The 22,186-nt window shown below is 34.4% G+C and overlaps 2 protein-coding genes across 4 annotated transcripts; one reads left to right on the top strand and one right to left on the bottom strand.

Annotated features, from left to right (window-relative positions):
* Positions 1–606: 606 nt before the first annotated feature.
* LOC145004177 (uncharacterized) lies at positions 607–1,896 on the bottom strand. The gene has a single exon (XM_078963068.1). The coding sequence runs from the start codon at positions 1,894–1,896 to the stop codon at positions 607–609; it is 1,290 nt and encodes a 429-aa protein (XP_078819194.1).
* Positions 1,897–11,487: 9,591 nt separating this feature from the next.
* Positions 11,488–21,271, top strand: LOC145030123 (coatomer subunit beta'-1-like). 3 transcript variants are annotated; one of them, XR_013676594.1, is made up of 26 exons: positions 11,488–11,796; positions 12,001–12,021; positions 12,111–12,172; positions 12,334–12,388; positions 13,056–13,092; positions 13,181–13,506; positions 14,457–14,588; positions 14,679–14,827; positions 15,421–15,489; positions 15,875–16,025; positions 16,139–16,204; positions 16,346–16,534; positions 16,629–16,769; positions 16,852–16,926; positions 17,492–17,668; positions 17,749–17,840; positions 18,162–18,278; positions 18,348–18,462; positions 18,542–18,613; positions 18,697–18,893; positions 18,990–19,083; positions 19,156–19,262; positions 19,394–19,523; positions 19,604–19,813; positions 20,709–20,768; positions 20,876–21,271. XR_013676594.1 is itself a non-coding variant. In XM_078978547.1 (26 exons), the coding sequence occupies exons 1-25, from the start codon at positions 11,794–11,796 to the stop codon at positions 20,735–20,737; spliced, it is 2,775 nt and encodes a 924-aa protein (XP_078834673.1). In that variant the 5' UTR covers positions 11,488–11,793; the 3' UTR covers positions 20,738–20,768; positions 20,876–21,271. The 3 variants fall into 3 exon arrangements, 1 of the variants encoding a protein (XP_078834673.1); XM_078978547.1 differs by having other exon boundaries at positions 19,604–19,772; XR_013676593.1 differs by having other exon boundaries at positions 11,489–11,796; positions 19,604–19,835.
* The last annotated feature ends 915 nt before the right edge of the window (positions 21,272–22,186 follow it).

Here is a 22,186-nt window from a genome sequence, read left to right as displayed (position 1 = left end):
TAATTAAGGACTAAGTTCGTGTCAATGCACCCTTGTAAGATTTTGGTGAGATTTTCCAAACATTCATTAAAAGAGTTTCCATAAACAGTAAAATCGTCCATGAAAACCTCTATGATATTTTCGACATATTCTGAAAATATGCTCACCATACATCTTTGGAAGGTTGCGGGTGCATTGCACAAACCAAAGGGCATGCGTCTATACGCAAAGGTGCCGAAGGGACATGTGAATGTGGTTTTCTCTTGGTCTTCCGGGGCAACCGGAATTTGATGAAAACCAGAGAAACCATCAAGGTAACAGTAGTGGGATTTCCCGGCAAATCGTTCTAACATCTGATCAATGAATGGCAAAGGGAAGTGGTCTTTGCGGGTGGAAGCATTCAGCTTCCTATAATCGATACAAACTCTCCACCCGTTTTCCACATGGGTGGGTACCAATTCCCCTTCGGAGTTTTTGACAACGGTAACTCCAGCTTTTTTCGGGACTACTTGCACAGGACTCACCCACTTACTATCAGAAATAGGATAGATTACACCTGCATCCAAGAGCTTCATGATCTCCTTTTTGACCACCTCCATCATAGGTGGATTCAACCTCCTCTGTTCTTCACGGGTTGGCTTGAAAGTCCTCTTCCATCAGTATTTTGTGCATGCATAATGATGGGCTCAACCCTTTTATATCCGTAATAGTCCAACCAATAGCCTCCTTGTATTTCTTCAAAATTCCAACTAACTTTTTTTCTTCTTCTCGTGCCAGCTTAGTTGAAATTATCACCGGTAATGTCTCTTCCTCTCCAAGATAGGCATACTTGAGATGGTCGGGAAGAGCCTTCAACTCAAGAGTCGGCGGTTGTACTATGGATGGGAGAAGTTTCAGATTAGAACTTTTTAGCTTCATGCGGGGTGGTTCAACTCTCATGGGTTGTGCTTTCTCCAAGGAATCAATTACTTCGATCAATTCGTCTTCCAATGTGTACTTGTCAGCCAACTCTTTAATCCCTGTCTCATCAAAGTGTTTGCTCAAGATGGTGGTTAGCAAATCTTGGCTTGACATCTTAAAGCAATCATTAGTACATGAATCAATAACATCTATGAAGTTTAAAGAATGAATATCGCTAGGATAATGCATGGCTTCAAAGATATTAAAGTTAATTACCTCACCATCGAACTCCATTGACAAAGTACCATTGGCTACATTTATTTTTGTTTTTGCGGTACTCATAAAGGGTCTCCCCAAAAGGATGAAGCTTGATTGTGGGGTGTTTTCATCACCCATGTCTAAAACATAAAAGTCAGCGGGAAAAATGAGCTCATTAACTTGCACTAACACGTCCTCCAATACACCTTTCGAATGTACCAAAGACCGATCAGCAAGTTGAATGATAACTTCGGTTTTTGATAAAGGTCTAATTCCCATTGTCTTATAACTTGAATAGGGTAAAACATTAATTAATGCTCCAAGATCAAGCATGGCACATGGTACAAAAAGGTTACCCATTTTGCAAGGAACCGTGAAAACACCCGGATCCTTGCATTTTTTCGGTAGCCGCTTTTGTAACACGGCTGAGACATTTTCACCAACCTTCATGGTTTGATTTCCTTTAAGCTTTTTCTTAGATGTGCAAAGTTCCTTAAGGAACTTAGCATATTTAGGAATCTGTGTAATGACATCTAAAAGAGGGATATTGATTTCAACCTTTCGAAACATGTCCATGATTTTGTCATCTTCCCTTTCTCTTTTGGTGCTTGCCAGCCTTGAAGGAAATGGAGCTGGTGTGACTTTCACTTTAGATTCTATTAGCTTCTTGGACTTTGGAGTACTCTTCTTTTCCTCTTCTTTGACAGCTTCTTCCACCTCAATCTCTTTCTCTTCTTTTTCTTCTTCATCATCTGGCATCCTTGGATTTTCATAGCTTTTCCCACCTCTTAATGTAATTGCACACACATTGTGTTTTGGGTTCTTCTCCTTTTTGAGAGGGTAGCTTGCCTTGCGACTCCATCTTACTCACGGACTAAGCAAGTTGTGATACTTGTTGCTCCAGGCTTTTTATGCTCGCCTTGGTTTCTTGTTGAAAGCTTTGAGTACTTGTGGCAAGGCTTTTTACTATGTCTTCTAAGGACATACTTGAAGAACTTGTTTGTGGAGGGGGTTTTTGTGGATGCCTTGGTTGGAAATTTTGAGGTTGGAATGGTGGTCGTGGTTGATTTTGAGGAAATGGTGGTCTTGGTTGATATTGATGTGGTTGATTGTGCTGATAATTCCCTTGTTGATTGCCTCCCCACCCTTGATTATTGTTCCATCGTTGATCACCTCTTGGTTGCTCATAACCTCTTTGATTTGCCCCCGAATAGCCTCCCATGACTTTCGCTTCTTCATAATCTTCCTCTTGAAGTTGTGGGCACATATCGGTTGGATGCCCCACTTGGGTGCAAATACCGCACGGGCGGGGTGTGGGCTGCACACCTTTGTCTTTAGCCAACATCATGACTACTTTCGTGAGCTCGGACAATTGAGCTTCAATCTGAGGAGTTTGTACTTCTTTTACACCCCGGGGTGCATCCGTGTACCATTCTTCGTCATGGCTTGAATGTTTGGAATCTTCAGCCATGTTCTTGATTAGATTTCGGATCTCAGTTGGGGTTTTATCGGACAAAGATCCACCACTAGAGGCATTAAGAAGCCTTCTTTCCATTGGAGTCATTCCTTCAATGAAATATTGGAGGAGCTGGTACCTAGTGATCTCGTGCTTTGGACAACGAGCACAAAGTTTCTTGAATCTTTCCCAATATGTGTGGAAAGATTCTCTTTTGTGTTGCTTAATTCCGATAATTTCCCGTCGTAGGGCTGAAGCTTTCATTTTGGGAAAATATTTGTCCAAAAACAATCTCGCAAGATCTACCCAAGTAGTTACCATCCCCGGTGGAAGGTCATAAAGCCAATCTTTGGTCGCGTCTTGCACCGCAAAGGGGAATGCCCTAAGCTTGATTTGGTCCTCCGTGACATTGTGTGGTTTCATACCCACACATACTACATGGAACTCGGTGAGGAACTTGTGAGGATCTTCGTTCTCCAATCCTCTAAAAGTTGGGAGTAAGTGGATAAGCCCAGATTTTAGTTCCAGGTTGGTGGCGACTGGGTATGTGATGTAAAGAGGTTGTTGAGTCACCTCTTGTCTTGACCATTGACGGAGAGTTTGTTCGGGTGGTGGGTTTGGAGGACCTTGATTCCCTCCAGGGTTATGTGCCACGACTTGAGAATTGGTTGTGGTTTTTGAAGGTGAACTCTTTAGGATGTGATGAATAGGTGAAGAGGGTGGAGTGGTATTTATGGGTGAGGCTGTTTGTGGTGAGAGTGATGGGCTTTCTGTTTCTGATGTGGATACACTTGAGAGGGGTATGTCCTCCCAAATGTTGATGACCGGGGGATTGGATTATGAATAAGTACCGGAAACTGGTTGCCTCTTACGAAGCTTGGCTTGCTTCCTTAACTTATTTGCAGTCTTATCCATCTCCGAATCAATTGGCAATGGCGTACCTGTATGAAAAGATTTAGGCATGAACAATTAGTAACACCGTGTCCCCGGCAACGGCGCCAATTTGTTAGGCGTGTCAAACCCAACAAATAAAGGCGTACGATATACTCCAAAATAATCCCACTATATTGCACTAAACGGTAGTACAAGGCAAGTAGGGTCGATCCACAAAGACACAGGACAATTGGTCTATACCTATTTGCACAAGGTATTATGGTCACCAATAGTAAAGAGAGGGGGGTTTAGAATGTAATTATTAAACAAACAATTAAAAACATAAGCAATCAACTAAATGCGTGAATTAAATTCAAATTTTGTAAGGACTCCAACCCCATGTATGACAATTTAGCAATTTGACTCAAAGATGACACAATATTCGTTCAATTCTATCCAAGTTGGTACTTGAAAGTGATAATAAGCTCTAGCACTTCCCATTCACCATATTAATTAACCAAAACAAGCTCTTTGATTAACCCTAGCCTTATTAACCTAATCTAAACAAGCTCTTAGAATTAGATTATAAGATTGCATGAAGCTTTATGTTAATGTTCCCAACAACACCCAATACTCCTCATAAGCTCGGGAGTGTAAAAGTGTATGAATAAGATATACACTAAATTCATTCAATAAAGATCAATTCAATGCTTGTTACTTGTTCAATTTCACAAAATAATTACGGATTTTGTAAAAGAGATAACTTGAATGACCTAACCCTAATTCAAATGGCCAATAAGAATCATAATTAGAATCAAACATTCGATTGAAGCAAAATCAAATTCATTAGATAGAAATTAAGAACAAATATCATGTCATATGAATGAAGTCACTACCAAGAAGTCAAAACATGAAATTGGAGAAATTAGGGTTCTAGCCACACATGGCTAGAACAAGATCACAAGTCTAAAAGATGAAATTAAGTGTAATTACAACTTACAAAAACGAGAATTAATGTTTCCAAATGATTAACGGACAAACCCTTGCAAAAAGCTTTGAATTCTCCTCTCCAGTGGTGCTTTGATATGTTTCTCCTCTCTAAAAATGACCCTTAACCCGTAATATGAAAGATAGGAAAAACTACCAAAAGTTGGTTTCTGGGTCGAACACGACCCGTGTTAAAATAGGCTAAACTGACACGGGTCGTGTTCAGCAACACGCCCCGTGTTGATTTGCACTAAACTGACACGGGTCGTGTTCAGCATGGTCAACAGCTCCTATTTTGGTCAAAACACGCCCCGTGCCCACTTTTCAGTGTAAATTCAACACGCCCCGTGTACCTCTCTAACTCCAATTCCAAACTTGATTTTTCCAACTTTTTCGTTCTTCGCCCGATCGTCCCGAAATCTTCACCAATGCTTCCCGACACTTCCCAAAGCGCATTCCAAGCTTCGGTTTACCTAAAAAAGATATAAAAGTGTGCAAATATAGTTGTTCTAGAGACTAACATGAATATGATAAAATGCAAGGAAAAGGAAGAACAATTGTGCTAAATATATGCATAAAATGGGACTAAAAGGTGCGCAAAAAGGTGCACATATAGCACCTAACACTTCTTTTGCATTGGCATATGATAAAATCTCAAACTTAGCCTTTCTCTTTACCATTTGGTCAACCGGGTTGACTATGGTCGATCCCTTTCCATTGGGAAGAGAAATCTTTTCCGGACTTCCAATGTTACCATTATCAATGTCCATGGAAGTTTGAGAAGTAGATCTTCCAATCAAAGTTGTTTTTCCAGTGCGCCAAATCATTGTTGATTCAGCATCAACAAGCAAATATGTAATGTCAATGAGGGTCATGTCGTGGTCTGTCACATAGTAGTCCTTAATGAACTCACTATATGACTCAAGAAGTGATTGAAGAACCCAGTCAACAGCCAACTTCCTCGAAACAACGACATCCAATACTCTCCGCCTGTTAATATGTGACTTCATCTCCAAGACATTAGTCCACATATATCTTCCATCTTGATGTTTCATTGCAAGTAGGGCTCGAATGGCCTTGAACTTTTCAAGTTTTCAAACTTGTGGGTCAGGGAGAATAATTAAAGGAGGTGGAGGAAGTGAAGTATGATCTCCATTTCCACGATCCAACCGTGGAACTTCATCTTCAAGAGGGAGGCTTATTCCAAAAGATTTGGGGATACCATAGTTGTCTGAACTAGAAATCTACATGGGAGAAATTCAAGTTAGTTGATTTAAGTCCTTAGTATAACACCCAAACGAAATATTAAGGCTAGGACCCAACACAATATTTTACCATTCGGAAGAGGGATGTCGTAATTTAATTGTAAAATATTTAAAGGTAGGTAAATGACGATTTACCAATTTCCACCATGCAAAATGAAATTGATTATTAAGTTTTAAATGGATTGAAATTCCTAGATCTTTTGAGATTCATTGAATTTTTCAATGACATGTTTAAATCTCGATTGTGCCCTTCAAGTTTGTGACTCGGATGCCGAGGATCACAAACAAGGTGTGAATAACCATGCAAATTAGCTTGGTACACTCAATGTTACAAACCACCTAATCAATGTGCTCGTTAACCACACACGCTCCATTGATCCATGATTAACATCAAGCTGCCAATTGCCACACACTGTCAGTTCCAGATTAGTGTGCTGGTTAACCACACACGCTCCACTAACGACTTAACAAGGTGAAAAGTGCAATTTCATGGATAGAACCATATTCACATTTTTCCTAAAGTAACTAAGATTGGGAATTTAATAAAAGTTTGGTTACTTTATAATTATCATTATAATTATAATGAGAATTAATGTCTTATCCTACCTGTTCGGCTAACGACCCTCCACCAATCAAGGAAGCGGTGGGTGAGAGTGGACACCCATTAAACTGCCATTTTATAGGCAGTAACCTTATACCCCCCTTATAGATCGGCTTCGTGAACGATGCTTACTAACGGTAAGACTGACTTTGTTCTTATACACACACACACACACACATATATATATATATATATATATATATATATATATATATATATATATTAAACATATAATATTATAATAGTATAAGGGTTGAATTTCAACTTTTAAAACTCTAGGGTTTGATTTGGAATTAAAGTATTCATAAGTGAAACTTTACAAATTCCAAAACTTAAGGGCAAGTTTTGAAACTTGTCAAAACTTTTCATTCCTTTAACTTATGAGTTTAATGAGGTTTTTAAGAAAAACTTTTCAAGTTCAATAACTTTATGACAAGTTATGGACGACCTTAAAACCATTTAAGATGACTTTTAAAATGAGACTCTTGAAATTTCATAACTTGAGGGACAAGTTATGGAGTTCATAAAAACATTTATGAAAAACTTTTCATTTTCCATAACTTGAGGACAAGTTATGGAATTCATAAAAGACATTTAGATCAAATATTTCAATTGACACAATAATCAAATATTTCAATTGACACAATAATCAAATAACTTGGGGTAATGATCCTAATCCAATTTCTGGCCAAAAGTCAAAAATCTGCCCACTGGAGCACAAACTCAGCGAGTACATGAATTGGACTCGTCGAGTTGGCCATTTTATGAGGGGACTCGGTGAGTCACCCAGTGGACTCGCGTGAGTTCACTGGTAAGAAGGCAGAAAATTTGATATTTTTCACTTTGAAAACCAATAAAACATCAAGAATAATAGAAAACAATCATAGACTTTGATACCACTTATGGGTTTTAGTATACTACAACATTCTATGGTGCACATACAACCCTAAATGCTTTGGATCTATGTTTTTCTTTAATTATACGTGCAATATTGTTTCCAAATCATTAAGCCTACAACTAGCATACAAGATGATATAAACAACATAGAATTGAGTTATAGAGTTACCTCTTGGTTGTGGCTTGTAGAATTGGACTTTAAAAACTTAGTGCCCCAAGTGTTGCACCTCAAATGGAATCACAACACACCTTTGGACAACTGATGACTTTTGAGAGAACATCCTAACACCAAAATTGGCTCAATGATCTCCAAGAACACTTAGTGCACCATTTTGAATGCTAAGGGGATTCTTATATAGTGTGACAACATTAGGGTTAGCACCATGTAAACCCTAATGCCCATGACTCTTCATATTACCTAGGATCCATAGGTTAAACCTCCATGGACTATCCATGGACTAACATATTGGTTTAGCCGATCCTAAATAACCATAAGCCCACACCATAAGAATGATTGATTTACCAAATCAATCCCCTTACATTTAACTAGTCTATTTTGATCACTAAATTAATTCCAAACTAATTCTTGATCAATACTAATTAAATAATATGATTTCATACTAATATATTAGAACTTATAATATATTAATAAATCATAAATAACCTCTTCTCAAAAGTTTATCCTATCAAATTGTCCTGGTGATATGCAACCCAAATGGACGATGCTACTCCCGAGTCAAGTACATACTAATTATAGTTATGTACTTAGACACCTAATCCAACAATATGTTGGTTAAAGTACTAGGAGGTCGGGGTCATCTAGTTGAGTGCCCTAGCGGTTGTATGCAGTCATGTAGGATATCATAAGAACTCTTGATCTAAGCTTTTTCTTGCATGCTCCTTGTTTGGTTGTGGCTATAAAGTGGGATCACATGTTTGACTGTCTATCTCACCAATGATTTCATATAGTTATGCATTCATTAGCAATCTGCAAGTGGTGACGTAAAGTATTGTGATAGGATTTAGGTAAAACAAATGAACTTAAAACCCTTAAGTTCACATGCGACATAAGGATCTATGTTTTAACTATTGAACCTATAACTATGAACATCAAATAAGAAACCCTAGGTTATTTTCAAAAATACCAAAGAAGGGGTTAGGATTACATACCTTATTGTTATTATAGTAAATAATAAGAATCATTCACTTGTAGATCTCTTGGAAGCAAGCTCCATAATTGTCGTGCCTATAATATCTCACATCCAAACTTGCAAGAAGGAAGACTATAGAGAGAGGGAATAGGGGAGAGGAGAATTTCGGCTATCTATATGGAGATATGAGTGACCAAAAATGCAAGGGTTAATGTTATTTATATAGTGGTCAAAGGAAACCCTAAATAACCCATATTTGAATATTATATTAATATTTCAAATATGCTATTTATCCCATTCCTTATTTATCCACATGAAATATTCTAGAAACCCTAAAACATCCCTCAAAATCGTCTACCCTTATGGTGGAAGGTTCTAGAGCCTTGTGTTCAACTATTGAACAATTGCACTTCTGAGTCTGCACTTTTAATTAATTCTATATATCTCAAAATTACTTCCAATTAATTTCTGATAAGTTATTAATTAAATAATAACTTTTCTAATTAATATATTATTTTCATAATATATTAATAAATTATTTATTTTAATTTATTAATCACATAATAAATTAATCTATCTCTAAAAGTCATCATGTCTAATTGCTAGGTTTGATGGCAACCCAATAGGACCATGCTACTATCAATTCAAGTATATACCAATTATAGTTATGGGCTTAGACACCTAATCCATCAGTCTCCCACTCAGATAAGTCTGTAACTATAACTGACAGTACAAATTTTGAATTGATCAACAAATTGTAGCTTCCAAAAGCCATTGCCGAACTCTAACCCAATCAATTACGCGTCCTAAGATAAATGATCATATAATCATCCATTCTGCAATATATCATTCGGACATGAGACATGGAATATAATCAATCTCATTGTCCAAAACTTTGTTTCCCAGTTTCTTATTTGTGATGATATATGACTTTTAATCGAACACATCAATTTAGTCCTGACTGAGCCCAACACTATAAGTCAACACCAAATCACTGAGGGCCCCAAAGATATCACTTTTTTCCATTAGGGCAAAAGGAACAAATAAACTTTAACTCATATGATTGCATCTTTTACTCATCAAATCATGCATGACAACACATTTTATAATATCAAGTTACTGATGTGTTTTATGCATTATCGATGTATAACCGACTTGTAAATTACAACACATGTATCTCTGTTTCAAGATCATAATATATTACTGTCTCATAATTACTCGTGATAGAGTCCATGAAGTAACTCTCTGAGCGTGGGTTTATCCAATACTTAAATTTTCATTTCTTAGTACTCATGAACATTGCAACAATACTATTGCTATGTCTAACTCCCTTAGACAATCTATAATCCAATTCATGATAGTTTTAATTCACTATTTACTTCCAAAAGTATAACTGACCATGGAATTTGAATAATCATAAAACATACAAACAAAACACAAGAATAAACAATCGATAGAAGCAATAATCAAACTTATAAACAATTCTCCATTATTTAATCACCAAAAATCAATTACATTTATTTTGTTACAAGTTTCAAACTAACAATCAAACTACTAAAACTAACATCATCTCTTAGACCAATGCTCCTAGCATGTTGACTATGTTTGACCCTACTCAGAGCCTTCGTCAAAGGATCTATAGGACTCTCGTCTGATGATAGCCTCTTCACGATGAGGTGGTCTTCTTCTACCATACGTCTAACGTAATGGTACTTTTTGTCGATATGTCTAGACTTTCCATAATCTATTGGTTCCTTAGTCAAGGCAACCGCTCATTCATAATCGCAGAAAAGTTCCATTTACTCCTGAATGGTTGGGACAATTCCAAGATCTCCGATGAAGTTCTTCAACCAAGTCGCTTCCTCTGATGCTTCACTTGCAGCTATGTACTCTGATTCGCAGGTTGAATTAGTCACCGTGTCCTATTTGGAACTCTTCCAAGTTACTGCTCCACAATTTAAAATGAACACCCAGCCCGACTGAGAACGAAAGTTTTCTCTATCTGTCTGAAAGTTGGTATCACTGTACCCACTCACTCTCAACATATCACTGCCACCAAGGACTATAAGCATGTCCTTCGTCATCCGTAAATACTTAAGGATGTTCTTAACCCCTGTCTAATGAGTTTTATTGGGATTTACCTGATAGCAACTAACCATGCTCAAGGCAAAGGACACATAAGGTCAAGTACATGTCATAGAGTACATGATCAATAATACATCTGAAGCGTAAGGTACTCGACTCCTATCAACTATCTTTTTATCTGTACTAGGGATTTGATTCCTACAAATTATCTATATTATACTACAAAAGAATCGTTTTTATTTCATCACATGTATATATATATATATATATATATATATATATATATATATATATATATATATATATATATATATATATATATATATATATATATATATATATATATATATTCAAAGATTAAATGTGAAATTTTAATGTTCATAGATTTTTTTTTTTAAAAATAGTTTAAAACATTTAAATGTTTTAAATATAAAACTAAATCGACAAGTCAAATTCTCTAAAAATATCTAAACTAATTTTTTATATAATTGAGTTTTTTTCAAATAAATGGTTTTTAAATCTTAACCATTAACAATAATAATAGCTAAAATTAACATAACCTTTGCACTACCTTACAAAAGTAATTTATAAATTAGTTAATGATGCCGTTAAAGTAACATAAATCAATACTTATATTTAATTTTATTCCCACATTAATTGCAAGTTGCGGTCATTAGATGATACAATTTTAGTAGATGTTATAAAATGGTGCAAAATCATTACAATTTTACATGATAAATTAATATAAAAAACTATTATCTCATTTTACCATCACTATAAACAAATAAATATTTTTATCTAAAAACATTTTTCTAGTTTAAAAAACACTCCCAAACACCCCTATATTGGAGGTTAAACTATTTTTGAAAGAAAAAATCTATCACAAATAAAAGACAATACATTGTTTTTTTTTAATTAATTTTAATTACATAAAAATATTAACATACCAATCCGTTATTTTCAAGTTGCATCTATCTCCCAAAAATCAACCGACGGTAATTTCGTTTGAGCTTTAAGAAACATGGAAAATATTTCGTAAGAAGGAAGCATCGGTCGTTGCATTTCGCATATCGAGTACTAACTCAACATTTCTTTGCATCTTCAAACCCCACCCTCTTTCTCTCTCACCATTTACAGAGGTTGCTATCATTGGAGCAGAACCTCCCTCTGGATCTTAATCTAAATCGACACTCGAAGGCCTTCAAATCTCTCAATTCGGACGGAGATTCGGTCTAGTTCTCTCTCTGTTCGAGTTGTCTTGCCGGATCTCCCACTGGGATCTTAGGGTTCAGGATTCAGTCACGGATTTCCAATCAAGAGGCTAAATTTTAATCTTCAACAATGGTGAGTTTGCAGTGTATTTGCTTGATTTGCATTTTGTTCAATTATGATTTAGATCCAGTGACAAATCTATTTCCATATGATCGTTGATCCAATCACATTATTGGAGCATTGTTTTGATTTACTTATGAGATTTAATAAACTACTCGGATCTGATTTACTAATCGAAACTTCAATCTGTTTTATGTGTATTCCGCTTTGGGGCAGCCTCTCAGGCTCGAGATCAAGGTACTTTTAGCTATACAATTTGGATTAATTTTGTTGTTAATTTTAGACACTTACTCGATAATCATGTTAATGAGGAGCATTTTCTGCAGAGGAAACTTGCTCAAAGATCAGAAAGAGTAAAATCCGTGGATCTGCATCCAACAGAGCCATGGTAAGTATGCCTGTTTCTTGTAATTGAGTAAATCTCAAATAGTCGTGCATTTTGTTAGGAAAGATCCAGCATACCTAGGCACGGATTACAGCTGCCGGGAACTTCATTCAAGTGGTTTTTGATTAATCTGTTAATGGACACTGGTACTTGTGTTTTTGCAGGATCCTCACAAGTTTGTATTCAGGAACAGTCTGCATCTGGGATTACCAGTCTCAGGTATGAAACTATATCAACAATTTAAAGGAAGGGCAAGTTCTAGTTAAAATACAGGATACTCCTAATTGCATATAGAATTCAATCGTCCCATCTAAATCAAACAGACATTCATGTTTTTAAGATGTATATTCTCTTGTATAAAGTATCAACTATCAACGCAGTTGATACAGCTGAATCCCAGAATATAGGGCTTAACATATTCCTTTCATATAGAAATCTGTCCCCGTCCATCATAAATGGAGTTGATATTGTATCATTTGGTATAACATTGAGGTTATAGATATTCAGTCAAAAGCATAGTTGGCAATACCTAGTGGAAATGCAACCAAAGTTTTGGTCATAGTTCATAAAAGATATTGCTGCAAACATGCAATATGAATAGATATCGAGTAGCAGTTTATTTTGATGCACTATAAAGTATAATGTGACTAATATTTCAATAACTAAAGTTTGGTTGTGGTAACATAGTAGACTAAATAGCCAGCATCACTAATTATATAAAAAGGTGATATAATTATCTTTAGTGAAGAAAAACAAGCATCTTGTATAGGTCAATGATCAAACTCCTTCATATATGTTTGTAGATTGTTTTACCATTATTTTCTTATAATACAAGTTCCAATACCATCATCTAATGTAAAGCCTCATATCATATGCATTGTCGCAGGCTATGGCAAAATCCTTTGAGGTTACTGAATTACCAGGTCAGAATACATATTTCCATACACAGTTTCAGCATGATTGGAAATTAAACTCAAACATCTGATGCTTACTTACACAATGTGTTTACAGTCAGATCAGCAAAGTTTGTAGCCCGCAAGCAGTGGGTTGTTGCAGGAGCAGATGACATGTTTATCCGTGTGTACAATTACAATACAATGGATAAAGTCAAAGTATTTGAGGCACATACAGATTACATTCGGTGTGTGGCTGTCCACCCTACCCTCCCATATATACTTTCATCTTCTGATGATATGCTTATTAAGCTTTGGGACTGGGAAAAGAGTTGGTATTGTACTCAGATCTTTGAGGGACATTCCCATTATGTCATGCAAGTGACAATCAATCCTAAAGACACCAATACTTTTGCCAGTGCATCACTTGATCGCACCATAAAGGTAATCTTAGAGCATCTCTAATGGGAGGTTTTTTTTATAGCCTTTTTGCTATTGCATAATCACACTTAATACCATTGGAGTGGAACACTTTTTTGTTACTATTCTCCAACCACTTAATGGTCTATTGTAGACTTTGTAGTTTTACATTTCATTCCCTCATCTCAGTAACATATTCATATCACCCCTAATTATGTTTTAATTTTAAATCTTTAGTGATTTTTGAGTAATTATTTTCTTATTGAAGGGCAAATTACTAAACAAAAAACCTTTGTGTTATGGGTAGTTTTTCAGATTAACCACTAATACTTTATTTTTTTCAATCAAACCATAAAGTTTTAAGGCATTTTTCCAAATTAACCCTTTTGACTGTTATATCTGGTCAAACTGGTTAATTTAGAAAATATCTAGTACTTTTATGGTTTGATTGGAAAAAAATAAATATAAGTGGTTACACCGCAAAATTGCCTAAAGTATAGTGGTTTTCTGTAATTTTCCCTTTATTAAACATGCAAAATAAGAATGAATATTTCTTATAGAAAAAATATCATTAAAAAACATTCATCAAGACAATCAAAATGACACCAAGCAATCATATATATATATATATATATATATATATATATATATATATATATATATATATATATATATATTGCCTTTCATTTTTATAACTCCATACCTGATCACAGTAACACCCATATACCTTAATAAAATGGCATCAAGTTGCTTAAAAACGACAAATTAGAGGAGGGGGGCTTATAAAGCATTCCAAATAGATGAGGATTAATGTTCAATTGGAGAAGATTTATAAAGATAGGTTTTGGTTATATAAAGTTAGTGAAAAGCTGATATGGCAAAAAGAAAAAGCTTTTCAAGATGTTTACCATTGTGGATGCTTTTATAAGTTTTAATAAGAACATTTATGCAGCATTGTTTTTCCTATTTTTCAGATATGGAATCTTGGGTCTCCTGATCCTAACTTTACACTAGATGCCCATCTCAAAGGAGTGAATTGTGTGGATTATTTCACGGGTGGTGATAAGCCTTATCTAATTACTGGATCAGATGATCACACTGCTAAGGTCTGTTATGTCATTGTGCTTTCACCATTTTTAATCTTTTATAACGTTTTATAATCTGGACTTACATACATACTGGAATATTTGAAACAGGTATGGGATTATCAAACCAAAACTTGTGTTCAGACTTTAGAAGGTCACACACACAATGTTTCGGCTGTGTGCTTTCACCCTGAGCTGCCAATAATAATCACAGGTTCTGAGGATGGTACTGTACGTATATGGCATTCAACTACTTATAGGTATGTTCTGGTTCTATACTTACATTAAACTAAAAATACGCATCACTAGGGGGCTGTTTTTTTTTTTTTTTTTTTAAATCCCATTAAGTCCTAAATGGGGAAAGTGGCTGAATGAGTAATGATGTTGGTCTGGATGAAGTACTGTATAGTGTATACATAAGGTCTCTTTCTTTTCTAGACTGAATAAACTGTCTGAATGCAACATTGCAACTAAATCAATGGCCATTTTCCCCTTACATTCCAACAAACAATTTTCACAATATTCATCAATTTTAACACAAGAGGAGTTGGGTGCCAAAAAGAAGGGTAAATAGGTGAAGGGTTTGTGTCTTAATAGTAATACATTAAGCCATGTTTTTTGGGCTTAAACCGTTAAGTAAAAAAGAAACAACCATGTGTCCAGATTAAGTGCTTAACCAAGTAAGCTAATTAAGTAAAAAAGGAACACCCCCTAAATGTACAAGTTTCTTTTTCTGGTAAAGTCAGTGTATCATATTCAAAGTTTTGTAATTCTAAAGTTAAGTTCTTGTCATGTTGAGTTTATTTCTTTCTACATTTCCTGAAAATACTCACAAATTTCTATTTTTGTGCAGACTTGAGAATACTTTGAATTATGGACTCGAAAGGGTTTGGGCTGTTGGATACATGAAAGGTTCACGAAGGTAAGTATGTTTCTTGACTATTTTTGCATTCCTGGAAAACTACAGAAAAAGTCAATATGTTTTGGACAATTCTGCTATACCTTTTTTTTCCCAATCAAACCCTTAATGTTTCAGACTTTTCTTCGAATTAACAATTTTGATCAGATGTAACAAGTCAAAATATTTATTTTGGAAAATTACCAGTGAAACTTGATATAACAAAATTACTGGTGAAACCTGATATAACAGTTCAAAGGGTTAATTTGGAAAAACCCTTGAAACATTTATGTTTTGATTGGAAAATTAAAGTATTGGTGGTTAAACGACAAAATTGACCAAAATATAATGTTTTTTTATTTACTCATTTTGTAATTTTTCCTTGTTTTATTACAATCCTTTTGTACAGGATTGCTATTGGGTATGATGAAGGGACTATAATGGTGAAAGTTGGTAGGGAAGAGCCTGTAGCTAGCATGGATAACAGTGGAAAAATTATATGGGCTAAACATAATGAAATTCAAACTGTTAACATTAAGAGTGTGGGAGCTGATTTTGAGGTTTGTGTCCATATGCTTTTTTGTCTATTCAAAAATAAAATAAAAAGGGTTTTTTCTCGTATTCAAATTTCTTTCAAAATGACTGTAACTTCCTTCTTTTCTTTCATTCTCAGGTCTCCGATGGAGAGAGGTTGCCTTTAGGAGTTAAAGAATTGGGAACATGTGATCTCTACCCACAAGTGAGTTGTGCATATGGTTTCTTTTAGCTTCCTACCAATTGAAAATGAGATAACCAGGACCATTTTTTATAATTACTGAAGTATGAGGGTAAGTTGGTCGTTGTTTTTTTTAATCTTTGTATGTTTTGGTGTTGTTTACAGAGCTTGAAACACAACCCAAATGGGAGGTTTGTTGTTGTGTGTGGTGATGGTGAATACATCATATATACAGCTTTGGCATGGAGAAACAGATCCTTTGGGTCTGCATTGGAGATTGTTTGGTCATCTGATGGTGAATATGCTGTTAGAGAGAGCACAACTAAGATCAAGATTTTTAACAAATCTTTTCAGGTTTGTGACTTTCTTCCACCGCATATCCTTACATTTGTGAATTAGCCAAAATGTGTCCCCATTTGTTTATTTGGATATATTTCTTTATAAACAGGAAAAAAAGAGTATCCGACCAACATTTTCTGCTGAACGCATGTATGGAGGATCATTGCTTGCAATGTGCTCAAATGATTTTATATGTTTCTATGATTGGGCTGAGTGCAGATTGATTCAAAGGATTGATGTCAATGTCAAGGTAACCAACTTGTACCTCTTTAATTAGATGTCAACAACATGAACATATGAGTGATTTTCTAATATTTTTGTGTATACTCCAGAACCTTTACTGGGCAGACAGTGGTGATATGTTAGCAATTTCCAGTGATTCATCATTCTATATATTACAGTACAATGTAAGATCCTTATACACCCCCTAATGGCCTGTTTAGTTGGATGGAATGGGCAGGGTAATGAAATGAGTCGTTACATTCCATGATCATATTTGGTTGGGCTATAGAAATAGAATGAATTTTGTGCATTTATATGTAAATACAATGTATTAACTTTCACTCTATTCTATACATTATTTTAATTATCATTAACTAAAACTCATTAAAACCTAAGTATGTTATAATTAAAAATATTATTTGATAGTTATTTCTTCATGAATAAAATAGCAATCCAGTTAAAATAATGAAATTTTCAAAAAGATTTGGTCGTTAGAAATTACACTTTACATAACTAAAAATGGTTTATATTGCAAGTGTTCATTCCATTCCATGATAGAATGACAAAAAAACACCAGTTAACAAAATGGTAGAAATCACACTTCTTTAATGGTCCATTCCATTCCATTGGGTAAACAAACAGGTCCTTTTTCCAATTCCATGATACACAATATGTTATCGTGTTTTTCTTTATGTAATTATGTTTTATAAAAGTTACAATTAATAATTATAAATTTGGTTATATTTACAGCATGATGTAGTGTCTGCACATCTAGACAGTGGAAGATCTGTAGATGAGCAAGGTATTGAAGATTCCTTTAAACTTCTATATGAAGTGAGCGAAAGAGTTAGAACTGGATTGTGGGTTGGTGACTGTTTTATTTACACTAATTCTTCATGGCGACTCAATTACTGTGTTGGTGGCGAGGTATGATTTGTCATCAATACTTTTCATAATACCTTAAAAACATCCAGATTTTATTTATTCATCTAATATTTCTTTTTCAGGTGACCACAATGTTTCATTTGGATCGCCCAATGTATCTCCTAGGATATCTAGCTAATCAAAGCAGGGTTTTTCTCATTGACAAGGAATTCAAGTGAGTAAATGACATTTGCTTTTTGCAATTTTGGCCCCCAAAGAGTTTTCTTTTGCAAATTTGGTCCTTATTTGAGTTTCTTGTAATGGTTTATGTCCCTGAGTATAGCTGATTTTTGCAATTTTGGTCCCAAAAAACATAGTCATTTTACTTGGAACAGGAAATGAAAACCAAATATTAGGACCAAAATTGCAAGAGAAATTTTTGGGCCAAAAGTTGAAAAAACCCAGCTATACTCAGGAAGGGTGCAAAGTGCAAACACAAAAATGTAATTTACTCTTTTTATATATAATCTCAATTTTAACATTTTTTATATTTTAGTGTCATTGGATATACATTGCTGCTCACCTTGATCGAGTATAAAACACTTGTGATGCGTGGCGACCTAGACAAAGCTAGTGCTGTATTGCCTTCAATTCCAAAGGAGCATCATAACAGGTATAGTTTAGTATATTAAGAATTGAGACAAATAAAAAAAATTTAATATATGATTTTTTTGTTCGATAGTGTTGCTCATTTCTTGGAGTCACGTGGAATGATTGATGAAGCTTTAGAAGTTGCTACAGATCCTGATTATAGATTTGAACTGGCCATTCAGCTTGGTAAACTAGAGATTGCAAAGGTAAGCTAAAGATATAATACCAATATTTGAGTTTATGAATCATAATTAATGATAACATTTGTTTTTGTGTATAATATAGGATATTGCACTAGTAGCACAAAGTGAGTCAAAATGGAAGCAGTTGGGTGAATTAGCTATGTCTACTGGACTGGTATGTGTCAATTTTGGTATTTATTATTGCCTTTGGTTCTAGGTAAATAAATCTAAAATAATAGTAATATGAAAACATTGCAGTTGGAAATGGCTGAAGATTGTTTGAAACATGCAAACGATTTAAGTGGTCTGCTTTTGCTGTATTCTTCTCTGGGAGATGCTGAAGAGATCGCAAAACTTGCACTTGTTGCAAAAGAAAATGGAAAAAACAATGTTGCTTTTGCTTGTCTATTTATGCTGGGTAAATTGGAAGACTGTTTACAGTTGTTGGTGGACAGGTTAGTTTTTCACCTTCCATACATCAATGAATATGAAAGTTGGGCAATGAACATGATATGAAATTCCCAAAATACCCTTTCTATTTTTTTTTTCAGCAACCGGATACCCGAGGCTGCTCTGATGGCACGGTCTTATCTTCCAAGCAAGGTTTCAGAAATAGTTGCTCTTTGGAGAAAAGACCTTAACAAGGTTAGTCTTTTAATATCTTCTTTCATTTTATTCAGTTTTTGAAAGATTTTTAATTATGAAATTGAAATGCAGGTTAATCAGAAAGCAGCAGAATCATTAGCAGATCCTGAAGAGTATCCAAATATGTTTGAGGACTGGCAAATTGCACTTGAAGTTGAAGAAAGAGCTACAGAAACAAGGTTCTGTTCTGTTTGCTTATGTTGTAACTTGAGTTCGATAATTATTATTATGTGCAACTTTCATATATGACACAATTTAAATATTATATAAAATTAAAGAGTGTTTGTGTTTCCACTAAATATATTTTCAGGAGTAGTTACCCTCCAGCAGAAGAGTATGTGAATTATGTTGATAGATCACATGTGAATCTTGTGGATATTTTTAAACACATGCAGTTGGATGATGATGAACCACATGAAAACGGAGAGTTGGATCATGAGGTAACTTTCTGCTGTTCTGTTAAATAAACAGCTCTTGTTGTTTTTCCAATTTAAAAAAAGGCATTTTTTTCATGATACAGGAGGGTGTAGAAGGAAACGGAAATGAAGGGGAATATGTTGATGGTCAAGAAGAAGAAGAAGAAAGTGCAGCAGCTGGAAATGCAAATGCAAATGCAATGGATAACGATTCTTCAGATGGGGCAGTTTTCGTTAATGGTAACGAGGCTGAAGAAGAAGAAGAAGAGTGGGGTACGAATAATGCAGCAACTTCGTCAGCCTAAAAGCAATTGGTTGGGGCTAATTTTATTGCTGGTGATTAATTAATTGAATTTTCTCTTAATTGCCCTCATCTTTCAGCAAATCCAACTTAACTCCACTCCTCGTAATCGTATCAAATAACTTTTATCAAGTCTTTGGTATGCAGTAATCCAAAAGGGAATGGAATTCAACATTACATTTACAGTAGTATAAAAAAAATCATGGTTGTTTGCCTCATAGGAGTGGAATGGCTATTCCTTCTCCTAGGCTTAATTTCATTCCATGAGGAGGGTTCTTTTCTATGTGATATATTATTAGATAATTACTTTTTATCTGTGTGGTCTTCATTAACAAGAATATTTTTTTAAGAAAATTCAAGAGTTCAGTTAAATTTATTCCTATTGGAAGATTTCATGGTATTTAATTTCTTATTTTTGTAAACAATTAATTAAGATGATTAGTAAACTTTTTTCACTATCAGAAACATGTTTACATTTAATTTTTTACTGATCTTTATTTGATTAAAAATAACATTTTCCCCTCTTTTTATCAAATTCAATTTCGTTGTTTTTAACAGTGACTAACAAACATATTTGAATGAAACATTCCATTCCTTGAAGTTAAAGCCAACCAAATATGATAACGGAATGTAATGATCCATTCCTTTGCTTTACTTTGTGATTCCATCCCATCATACCAAAAAGACCCTTATATATTTGCATATATCATCCTAAAAGGAACTTCCCTAAATGAGAACAGATTCCACAATTACAAACCTCACACTTGAATGTGCATAGAATTTTTAAAGGGTTATCAATCATTGTTGATTTCATATATTTCCTGTCTACTAGAAGCAGTGTATTTGTTTAGTTTTGTCTCGCACTCACACTCACACTCACCATCTCATATTCATATTTGAATTTGCAGTGCTTACACCACGTCACCAAGTCGATTAAAGATGTTTCCTGCTTTATGCAACTTCTTCAGGTAGGTATATATATGAGGTTAAATAATTCTTGTATATACTACTACACTACACCATGTCATTAACACCTATTCTCACCATATAATACTAATTAGCCCTTGTTGTGTAGGTACCTGTTCGTGGTGTAATTTTGTAAGCGCGTCGATTTTTGTATTTTGGGACATATGATATGATATGATATGATATAAATATATAGACTTGAGACTTGAGACTTGAGCTTGAGCTTGGTAGTTTGAGTTTAGTTACTCGCTAGGCAAGGCACTCCATCCATTATTCTTTCTTTCTGAGGCAGTAAGTAATTTTCACCCTTCAACTCATTTACTTATTATTATTATTATTATTATTATTATTATTATTATTATTATTATTATTGTGAATGTAAAAAACAAACGACTATAGCATGTAATAGGGTGGTGCGATTCCAGGTCACACAATTATTATATAGCTTGTTTTCATTAAATTGTAACACGTTTATTTCGACTTCCATTGTGTTTACTTTCTGACATCTTTTTCTCTTATCTTTTACATTTCATACATATTTAATATCTAACTTTGTTACAAAAGTATTATTGAAAAAATAATATAATGTTAACAATAAAAGTATAACTTAAAAAAAACTATTTTAATATAAAAATATGTTTAATTTATCTGTTGTGCTGGGTGTTGGTGGTGAAGATGACAAGATATGTTGTCACCTAAGGGGCTAGGGTTCATAAAGTAAACTGTTTTGTTTGGCTTTTTTTTTATTCGTTTGATTGTTATTCTGACATATGCCCGATTTTATGATAAATAAATTCAGCAAGATTGCTTTTTCCTTTTTTTTGACACGAATATATTCTCATACCAATAATATGTCTTCTAAGCAATCCATTTTACATCAAACATGTTCAACCATCTTTAGCCGTCTACAAAGTGTCTTTTCTCAAACTTTGTATATTTGGTAAACAAAGTATTACATTTGTACATTTGCTTTTCGTGACCACATAGTTTCTATAAATAACCCAAAGAGATATTAAGTAAACAAACCTTTAAATAAGGGAAAATACTAATCTAGCTAAATATACTAATTACCTATTTAAAATTAGCCAAATATACTAATTACTTATTTAAAATTAGCCAAAAAAAACACATTAACCAAAACTAGCCCACGAAATAGTAGATAGGTTGGGGTTGACTATGGTCTGAAAACTACTATTTTGTCGCAATAGACTACTCTTTCGTGATCCGTCTACTATTTTGTGACCCATTGGCACATAATATATAATGTCTTATTTTTCAGTTTAGGTTATTTTTTCCTCATTTTTTCTTCCATTGTCTACTATTTTCTCTCAATAGAGCATCCGAAGAACAACGAGATACGTCCATTTTTAATCAAAATTTTACCATATTGTTGATTAGGAGTAGTTTTGTACAAGTCCAC

The sequence above is a fragment of the Lactuca saligna genome, chromosome 1 (assembly GCF_052625555.1).
Source record: "Lactuca saligna cultivar CGN05327 chromosome 1, ASM5262555v1, whole genome shotgun sequence".
Classification (NCBI taxonomy): domain Eukaryota; kingdom Viridiplantae; phylum Streptophyta; class Magnoliopsida; order Asterales; family Asteraceae; genus Lactuca; species Lactuca saligna.
This window is presented reverse-complemented; position numbering and strand designations above follow the sequence as displayed.